A 10903-nucleotide genomic window follows, 5' to 3' on the forward strand; every position below is an offset into this window, starting at 1 on the left:
AAGTGTGCAATTCACAGGTTACAATTTGATTGTTTGGAATTTGAGTAATTTACAAGTATGTTCCACTCCCCATTGCTCCACCCTCTTACACTAGCTTACTTTTTACTTGAAACGCTTTTGGAGCATTCGCTTTTATGAATTGCTCAAATCAAAGAAGCCAACAAACTCAAGCTGAAAATTCAAGAATCAGGGATGCAATAATTGACACATTTGCACATCATCACAATGTAACAGTGCCAAATCTATCATACCACAGGGTAGAGTATGGATGCACTTATACTGTTGATCTTACAGTATACAGTGCAAGTCATAAGAGCTGCAAATGACCTCAGCCATTTCTTATCACCCTAAAGGTGTGGCATCACGCTCTGAACTCTGTTGCTTTTAAGTTTTTTCTGGTTCCAGCTAGTTGATGCTTATAGAACAATGCCTGGAAGCTGTGTGTTCTTTGCTTTGATGTCTAAAAGCACACACTGAATCCAGGCAGGCCATATGTCACCCACATGCAATAGACGTACTTACCTTCTTAAAATACCATTAAGAACAATACATGTTCTCCGAGCTGGCTAAGAGCTGCTGTGCTATTTCCAGACAACGTTACTTTATACTTTGAGATGGTGAACATCAAAGTTCTGCAACCCTTCTTGCAAGATCTTGACATCAGAATAATCACAACATCAATGGAGAAAAGAGGGTCTTGTCAAGTAAAATGGAAAGGCTACCTATTATATATTCAAATTGCAGTGCAATTTAAGCTACATATTAAGCTACATATGGAACATGCAGCTGGTCAGAGCAGCAGAATAAATGCACATTTTTTAAAAGTGCAGAAGTATAAGGGGCACCAGTCTAAACAGACTGCTGTAAAGACATTGGCCCTTTACGATAGAACTTCTAATCATAAGCTATAGAAGTATGCATCATTCAGCCTTCCTGGTTGATGGCAGAATCAACAACTAACACCTTACCTTCAAAAGCCACAGTCTGCAACACCATCAACTCCTTGTCACTTTTCCGGAGGAAGGGAGCAGCTTCCCCGAATTCCGACATGTCCATCATCTTAGCGAGCAAGCTGAAAGTTGCACTCCCCAAAAGAAAAACAAAGCAATCTAGCCTGTAACAACAACAAAATTGCTATCTATCTATCTCATATCCAAAGCAGAGCGATATATAGCACTTCCACATGGCAGCTGTTTCCAAGGAAAGCTGAACTATGCGTGCATTTATTTTTCAAATGTGTGTCTTGTCACTCTGTTCTGCACAGCTAAAAGCTGCCTGCAATGTGGTATTTGAGAGATAAGTTGTAGTTGTACAGGGTTATGGAAAATTAATCCCACACATGTTCGGAATTGGTTTGTTGCGTGCCCAGCCAATGCAGCTCACCACCCTCTTATCCACTGCAACAATTAAAGCAAGGACTCAGAGAAGCATCATGGGTTCAAATTAGACCACAACTTTATTGAGTACGGATGCAAGTCTGGCATGGTATTGAGCATCTCTGCTATTGTCCAGCCTGCCTGCTGGTCAGTTAGTGGTTCAAGCCTGCTAAAGGATGACCTATGACATACATCAAATGGATACCATTTGACAGTTTTGCCATGATAGGGAGTGCTATGGCCCTTAACTGCCACCTGGGTGTATGGACAGAAGCTCCTCCCCCTGGATTCATTTAATAGAATACCTCACTGTCACGGAAGGGTCTTCCCCTTGGGCAAAGACTAAGGATCAAACCCAATGCCATAACCACCAAAGTTGTGATGATTGCTATGAGGAAGGCAAACAAACCAGACAGGCCCAATTAGCCTGAGGGTGAAATTCCTCCCTGGCCCCAAATACAGAGACTAAAGCAATCCATAGCAAGGTCAAGCAAATACCAGTACAAAGAAAGAAGCCAAGGGATAAGGGAAGGAGGGAGGGAAATCTGAAAGGCAACTGCGGTGCCAGGCAAGGAGGTGGACCACTTTAAATGGCCAGGGAGCAGACCTGAGTAAAGACTTCCTCTGGTGTCCCAGTCAGCTCTGCCCACCCACCCATCCCAGCACCACCTACAGGCCCACCTGTGATTGGCCAGTTGGCAGGCAGGCCAGTTTTAGTTTCCTCAGCTGATGGGAGAGGCAGCAACATCTCCCATTGGCTGTGGGAGCCTGGCACATGGAAGCCAGAAGGTGGCAGCAGGGTTCTGCCAAGCTGCAAATGTTGCCCAACTCTCAGGTGAATAAGTGGAGATTTGTGACTTCAGGGCTGAAATCTGACCTGGAGAACAGGTTGTTTCTTGGATCTGATTAAGATTTGCTAGAAATAAAGTGTGTGTGTGTGTGCGCGTGCGTGCGTGCTTGCGTGCGTGTGTGCGTACGTGCATGTATAAAGATACAAAGACTCAGGTCTGAAGGCCCTTTCCTTAGCCAGGAATGCAGGAAAACTCTGTGAATGATCACAGGTGAAGGAATTTTAATTTATTTCTTTAAAATATTTCTATTCCTTTCTCTGTTTTTTGCTGCACTCCTATGCATATTTATTGTATTTACTTATTGTAATTAATCTTCACTGAAAGCTTTAATTCATTTATATTCAAGACAACTCACAACATATCCAAAAGACAATTCAATAAACATAGACAAAACAAATGGCCTATCATTTTAGCTTGCGCTCCGAAAATTCGTCTCTACCTTATTCTAAGTCAGATCATCAGTTCATTTTGCCTAGTATTTGTCTAATCTAGACTGGTGCTGGCTTTCTAAGGACACAGGTAGAGCTGGCAATATAAGCCATGAACACAAAGATCTTTAAGAGATCATCAGTTGCTCTCATGGCTCAGCAATACATAGACTGCTTGATGAGGAATCTGTGTATGATTAAAGGAGTTTACTTTTTTAAAGAAACAGTAGAGCAGGCCAAGTTGAGCAAACCCTATGTCTGTCTCCCACCCAGTGCCATATCTGGTAGATTTCTCAAAACAAGCTGCAATAGTGATCTATAGTCAGAAAATAAAGAAATGCTTCTGGAAGGAAAAGGGAATCTTACCAAGGACTGATTGATTGGGAGTAATCAATTTTGCTCTGCATGCAGAAACTAAGACATTTCCCAAACATGCAGCCCTTAAAGAGTAGCAGATTAATGGCATTAAGTTTATTAATGGTACAATCCTAAGGATGCCTACTTTGAATAATGTCTTGTTGTGTTCAGTTGCGTAAGTATGCACAGGATTGTCACCTTTAACAGGTCCTTTTATCTTATTCATCCCAGAATACTTGTGGTAGTCATGGGCGGGGGGTGGGGAGGATCCTTGTGTGTTTTGCTTTCTAAATAATAAAACATTTAACGCTTGGATAATGAGCCTTCTGTATTTAGTGACAGGCAGAAGGACAGAAGAGCAATCTGGGGGAAGATAGCTGACTTTAACCTTCAGTTAACACAAGATTCAAGACAGAACAGTCTGTAGTCATGCGATACTTGTGTTTTTCCATCTATGTAGGCCAGCAGAGACCAGCTAGAATGAAAACCATTTACAGGTTTATAATGGAAGTGCTGAAACATCACTCTCCCTGTGCCTGAAATCACAGCCATCTTTAAATGAGAAGTTTCATTTAAAGGGAAATGAAATAGCCATTCGGCTCTCATTCATTTTTGTGCATTATTCTCATCCTGCACCGAAGTGAATTTTGTATTAAAACTGTCCCTTCGGATCTTGCTGCAGCAGGTTCTAGCGCTGTGATATATTTTCATCTCCAAAATCAAGTACCAACTGGGGGAAGGGTTGCATTGGGAAACATTAAACTGGCACTGGGTTTTTCTCAACGGGTACTGTATTTGGGTGCAGCAAATGCTATTTTATTACTGAAAAAACTGAGCAAAATATTCTGGTCCAATTGCAAGATTTTTTTTCTGTTTTGAAGTGTACATGCTGCTGTCATTCCTCCTTAACTTTAGACAAATGCTCTAACAGTCAATGCATGATGTTACAACAAGACAGCCTTGTTAAAAACTAGAAGGCAGAAAGCTCACCTAACCTCTATGTACCAGAGGCCTCATTAACTTTAGGCTACATCAATAGCAATTGACTCAAGCTTGCAATCCCATTACCAAATATAAGAACACTCTGCAGGATTTCTTTCTCGTGTCTTCACTGTCTCAAATCTGTATGTGTCCATGCATCAGAGACTGAAACTGCACTCTTAAATGAGTCTACTCTGAAGTAAGTCCCAGTGAGTTCAGTAGGGTTCATTCTTAGATAAAGGATTGCAGACTGAACCACCTGGAACTGAGTTGACTCATAAGAGACTCTCTCATGAAGCCTTTCCATTCGTTGACGCTCTTCAGTATTAGTCAAGTTTCACAGATTCCCAGGGAATATAATGCATTGCATGCACAGTATGAATGATGTGATGGTTATACAAAGTTTAACTAGGGCATACTTCCTGGGCTAAACAGGTATTTGGCACGAATGCTGGTGTGGGTATGAAAGCTCAGGACTGAAAGGGGAAGGATTAAAATTCATGGGGCAGCCTATAGTCTCTGAAAGAAATAAAGCCTCTGGAGGGGGCGGGGAGTGAAACACAACGAGAAGTTAAAAGGAATGATTTCCCCACTGAAACCCAAAGCAAAAATCTGTATTTTTTTTTGCCCTCCACAATCCCAACCAGTGTTTTCTTGTCTGCACTATCACTGAAAACTGGCTTAGGCTGTGCATTTTCTAAGGTGCTTCAGCCTCGTTTTCATCTAAGCATGTTTTAGCTAGCTGATCCACCGGAGCATTTAAGTTGTATAACTGAAAAGCTCCCGAAGGTATTTGGAAAGATAGAAAACATGACTTGCATATTATAATAAATGATCAACCCATCCTCAGCATACCAAGGACAGGAATCTCCTTTCAAAAGGAATATGGTTCTTTCCAGCTGATTGAGCGCTTGGCTTTGTGGGTCTCAGCAGAAAGATCTCTTCCCGGAGCCCCCATGCTGGCTGGCAGCATCACAGAGCTACTTAAACACGGCTATCAGAACTAAAACCTTTACATCTTAGCAGCATAAAATACAATACTGAGAAAAGGTTACAGCACTCTGGACTACAAATATATATTTAGAAGAGAGATTGGTACCTACCCTGAAAAGTAAAGGACCAAGTAAGGGGTTTGTGCTTGCTCTGGACTTTATATACACCTTCTACCAAGGTCATTGATGATAACGTTGTACAGTTGTACATCAACAGTTCCCCTTGTTTCTATATTTGTCTTCTGGGCCCTGGAAGAAGAAGAGGAAAAAAACCACAAAGCACTTCAGCATGTGTGGCATTCTAAGGGGAGTGGTTTCATACTTGATATGTGGTTTATCTCCAGCATCCTTTCATTAAGCAATATACATTGTTTTTATTTTTAATTTGGGGAGGGGGGGCAGAATTTTGTCTAATCATAGCTCGCTTCAACAGAAAAACTACAAACTGCAAGCCAGTAACTTTCGAGGATTGTTGAGATGTTACTTTTCAGGAAGGAAAGCTCCTAGCCCTATGCATACAAACAGCTCAATGAGAGAACATGCATGCAGGAGAGGAAAGAAGAGCATGTCAAAAGACGACCCCCTCCCCAACACACACACACACACACCTACAAGCATTCATTAGACTGCATGAACAGACCTACATGCATATGAACTGAAAGACTGCCTAACCCTGTATCACTTTGATCACCTGGGAAAATTCTACTCGTGGTACTGCAGTTTACAGAATAGAATAGGAGGGTGACTTGGAAAAAGATGTTTTCCAGGGCCTACTTGGAACTAACAGGACACCCGTTTAAAAGAAACATCCTTCAAACTACTATTCATGTGCCAGAATGTGGATAGGGGGAAGCATTTAGATGCCACCCACTGTTGCTTCCAGTCCAGAAAAGTGGGTTTGGCAAGAAGAAGTCATATCCATATCCTGATATGTCTCTCTAGATTGGGATGAACAAGTGTGCTCCAAAATAGTTTATAAACTTTCAGAGCCGTTGGAATTTAATACATGCACAGTACAAAGTGTTTTATTTACTAGTAAAGTCAAGAGAATTGGAGAGTTAGATTATGTAGATCTGACTGACGTAGAGAACTTGTGGTCCAGACTGTGCAACGTCTGGCCACATCCCTAGAGTACCCTGCACATAGAAAACAAGCCTATCAGGAGCAAGTCTGGGCTCAAAAATACCATACATTTTCTGTTCAGGGGGCATGTTTAGTATGGTACAGTGTTCAATCAGGTGAGCCCTTATCTGCAATGGTTGCATCCAGACACAGATTTACCTTCTCAATGAAAACTACTCAATTATCTGGACACCTGATGTTAGTCATGTTGAAGAAATGACAATGATTGTGTGCTATGTTGATGTAATCAAACAATCAGATAATGATATGTCTGGGCCTGAGGTTATCTAAGATAATATTTATTGGGAATTGTTCTAAAGGAGACCACAGATGCCTTTATAACAGAAACTGTTTTGGACAGCTTGAGCAAATGAGATTGGAAATCTGCATGGTCAGGGTTATGATAATGGGAGTGACATGAAAAGAAAAGGAAATGGCATATAAAAGAGAGTCCTGGACATTAACCCATGTGCCCTTCTTTTGCACCATGCAATGCATTATTTTTAAATCTTTGATGACACAAGCCTAAAAGGTTTACAGTGGTAGCTTGGGTTACATACACTTCAGGTTACATACGCTTCAGGTTACAGACACCACTAACCCAGAAATAGTGCTTCAGGTTAAGAACTTTGCTTCAGACTAAGAACAGAAATCGTGCTCCGGCAGCGCAGCAGCAGCAGAAGGCCCCATTAGCTAAAGTAGTGCTTCAGGTTAAGAACAGTTTCAGGTTAAGAACCGACCTCCGGAACGAATTAAGTACTTAACCCGAGGTACCACTGTATCTGGAAATAATTCCCAAATTGAAGCTAAGGCCCTTGGTGATACAATTTGTAAGTTCAAGTTTGTGAGATTCCCTTGTTACATAGGACAACATCCTTTTTTGAAGTCAAACTTACAAGCAAGCTTCTGAAAAATAAGGAAGCTGATTTAAATTCAGCTACAATCCAGTTGTGAGTGATCAATTATTACCTTGTGGGATGCAGAATTTTCAAAGTTTTGATAAATGCTATTGAGATCGCAAGGAGCTAGAAATACCACCAAACCTTGAGACAGATCAGGTTAGAAAAAGGAGAAAGAAATAGCACTTTGAATATGAGGCCCAAGGAGAGGCACCACAAGATCTAAAGCAGAAATTCAAAGTACAGTAGGTTCCTCCTGTGTTTTCTTAGACATGACCATACAATCTGTTGATATAACAGATGCAACAATATAATTCCATATTTGGAATTTTTTTTTAATCTACTAATGATGGACTTAGGGCCTGCAAGAATTTGGAAAAATAATCGATCCACAATGGAAACAAAGATATTGATGCTGAAGAGCTGTGCTGTGAACTTATAACAATAGCCCAAAGACTTTCAAAGTCTATGCTGCCACAAAGAGTACTTCTTTTCATACTACAACAAACAAAAAAATCCTGAATAATGTGCCTAATGTTTCTGTTGCTCTAAGGATCCTTCTCACACTTCTAGGGTTCAATGGCAAGTGGTGAATGCAGTTTCTCAAACCTCAACCTTATAAAAATGTACGCTCCAGATAAGGCTGCCATTGGCAGACCATTCAAAGATGGTAGAAAGCACTCATGGCCACTGATGACGTGCCATTAAGGACTTCAGAGGTACATTTCAGACCATAATAGCTCCTGGTCCATAATCCTTATTAATATGGAGGCATTCAAGTGTATGAGTTTCCCACATCTTTGAATGCCTTAGGGTTCATGTGCAGTCTGGATGTCCTGTTGGAATGGAAATACTGCAAGTTATGTTAAGTTGACTAGAAGCCGAAGTGCTAACAAGGCTCCAAATAGTCTGCTTGTGCAAACGTTGAATGCTGCTAACAGTAAAAAAAGAGAGAGAGCAAAGGTTAGATGTTCTATTCCTAGATTCTACTCAGAAAGGCAATTAGCTATTTTGAGCCAGCCAAGTATAAAGCCATTGTTTACGGATTATATCTGCTCTTGCTAATGTGCTCTTTAAAACGTCTTGCCCAGGGGAAAGAGTGCTTGCCGCAATAAAGATTTGCAGAAGATAGGACTTTCACAAAAAGTGTTGATTCAACAGGCTTTGAGAATTGGTGACCCAATAACAAGATAATTAGGTTCAGTAGGAAAGGGACTGGATCTCTTTGAAGGAAGTTGTTTACTTTTTAAACTGTAGGCACCAATTACTGGCAGGATTCATGGTGCAGACCTTTCAGACAATAGCTGAAATAGGATTGCATGAATGTGCACCTGAACAGGGAAGAAGCCACATTCTCTATAATCTATCACCACAATTTAAATGCCCATCGACTATACTTCTTTATCCACTGAAAACACAAACTCAAAATAATAGCTTTTTTCTTTTGCATTCAAAAGTGCCTTGAGCAGCCAAATTGATTCAACATTATTCTACCAGAGGAATGTCCAATGTGATGTAACGATGAAGTAAAAGCAGAGCAGATAAATTAGGGAAAGCCAGTGTAAATTAAGTAAAGCCTGTTTTCAACATATTTCCCCTAAGCATGACTAGATCCAATGTCCCTGAAAGCAGCCTTGCAATGGAGTTAGGTTGTTAAAAGTATCCAGAATGCGCTGAGAGACAACACTCCTTCATCCGGTTTTGTAAAACCCAAAACATTTTATACCAAAATGTTGCAGTGTAAAAACAAAGTATTCCGCTGGGTTTAGGAACTGCTTATAAGCAGCTGAGCTTCCCACATGGCATGGTTACATTCTTCTTTTTAATGAGCTGAAGAGCTTTATGGATGTATGAGAAGTTTCCCTATTGTTTGCAGAAAACAGCATAAAAAACACCAAGTTCCATATGCGCAGAGTTCTTTGTGAGTCATGTACGCCCATGAGAACACCAGAGCCACAGGGGGAAAGTATCCCACCCCAACATTTAAACACAAACAAACAAGAGGAGATGAAATATTGTTATTTTCTTATTCTCTGATCCTTGAAGCTATTCCACACACCCTTCCCAACTTAGAAAAATCAGGAATAGAGAACTTTATTTCATTTTATGGGTGTATATATATTTATCCTTTTTATTCACCCTGTTCGAGAAACAAATTATTGATCCTGTGAGAGCTTGATTAAATGGTGCTACCTCAAACAAGATCGGCTGCATCATCATGCAAGATGAGCTGCAATCCCCTCGTTTATAACCAGGAGGATATTGTTGTGAAGGCAGGGGGTGGGATAGAAGCCCTGTCAAGAAGTGTAATTGACCTGTACTTCCACAGATGTGCCTCAAAAAGGCAATCTTTAAAAATAATGAAAAGATCCCCAGAGAGTTCTGAAATCTGATTGGCTCCACCAAGTTCTGAAGAAAGACAATCCTAATTGGTTGGCCACCTTTGCCTTATTTAGATGTCCAAATTATTTGCATGTGTGCAAATAATGCTCTGCTCCCTCCAGTGTGTCACCTTCAGTCCATTTTTAGCTCTCTGTGAGTTGGAGGGTGATTTTATGAAGCAGAGCCAGTGTGATGTAGTGGTTAAGAGCGGTGGACTCGTAATCTGGTGAACCGGGTTCGCGTCCCCGCTCCTCCCCATGCAGCTGCTGGGTGACCTTGGGCTAGTCACACTTCTCTGAAGTCTCTCAGCCCCGCTCACCTCACAGATTGTTTGTTGTGGGGGAGGAAGGGAAAGGAGAATGTTAGCCGCTTTGAGACTCCTTAGGGTAGTGATAAAGCGGGATATCAAATCCAAACTCTTCTCTTCTTTTACACATAGAGACTCGACACAATTTGGAGTCTAGAACATAAATTGCTCTACTCCACAAGTGGAGAGAGGTTCCTTGCTTTAGTTGCCCTCACTCAGGGAGGGTTGACGACTGACTGAAGGGGGCAGGACTTTGCAACACACTTTCTACTCTCCCTACATGCAAGTAATCTGAACGCCCAGATGGGACCTCTAATCATCAAAATTTCAAATTTCTTTTTTTAAAAAAAAATTTTAAATTGGTTTTACAACATTTTTATCAACAATACAAACAAATAAAGAAACAAACAAACATGTATAATTTCCTCTCCTTTTTTTCATAAACCTCTCTTCTCCGACTCCCCCAGACCTCCTCTTTCTACATCCCAATTTCCAAACTTATTTCAGCAAATCCTAAATTTAATTTTAATAAATTTATCCCTTATTGTTCTTTTCTTTAACTTAATCTTTTGTTGCTGTAATCTCCTTTTCTTACAAAAACCTCAACATTTTAACATTCATTAATTTTATGGTGTTTCTTGAGATAAGCTTTAAATTTCTTCCAATCCTCCTCCGCCGTCTCTTTCCCCTGTTCACGGATTCTGTCAGTCATTTCAGCCAATGTCATATAGTCTATCACCTTCATCTGCCATTCTTCCAGAGTGGGTAAATCTTGAGTCTTCCACTACTTGGCGATGAGTATTCTTGCTGCTGTAGTAGCATACTCTGGTTTCTCTTCAGATCGTATAAATCTTTCGCCTTTTACAAAATTTCAAATTTCAAAAGTCAGTATACAGCAGCAAAGTTCTTAGACTTGGTATCCACAGGATGTTTAATGCAATATAGTGAGAAAATCAGATACTGCACAAATAAGCACAACTGGTGGAAACATTTCTACCATTTCCCCATACTGAGATGATAAATGGTTCCTTATCTGTTGGCATATGTATCATTTCAAGTTCTAGCTGCTGTCAGAAATGGCAGAAATGGCTAATTTGCTTTCCTTACTAACTTTGGCTGTTTTCAATGTGATAATATTTCAGTCATATTTTTATGTTTCCCGTTGTTTGAACTAATTCATGTGAAAGGTGACTTTTCTTTGTTAAATT

At 40.5% G+C, this 10903-nt stretch overlaps 1 protein-coding gene across 1 annotated transcript in view; it reads right to left on the minus strand.

The window, feature by feature from the left end:
- MYH15 (myosin heavy chain 15) overlaps positions 1-1114 on the minus strand; it is an 84695-nt gene extending 83581 nt beyond the window's left edge. Inside the window, exon 1 of the mRNA XM_028726718.2 lies at positions 969-1114. Coding sequence (XP_028582551.2) covers positions 969-1059 — 91 coding nt within the window. The 5' untranslated portion in view covers positions 1060-1114. The remainder of the gene's footprint in view (positions 1-968) is intronic.
- Between the last annotated feature and the right edge of the window lie 9789 nt (positions 1115-10903).

Source organism: Podarcis muralis, chromosome 4 (genome assembly GCF_964188315.1).
Source record: "Podarcis muralis chromosome 4, rPodMur119.hap1.1, whole genome shotgun sequence".
NCBI classification, from domain to species: domain Eukaryota; kingdom Metazoa; phylum Chordata; class Lepidosauria; order Squamata; family Lacertidae; genus Podarcis; species Podarcis muralis.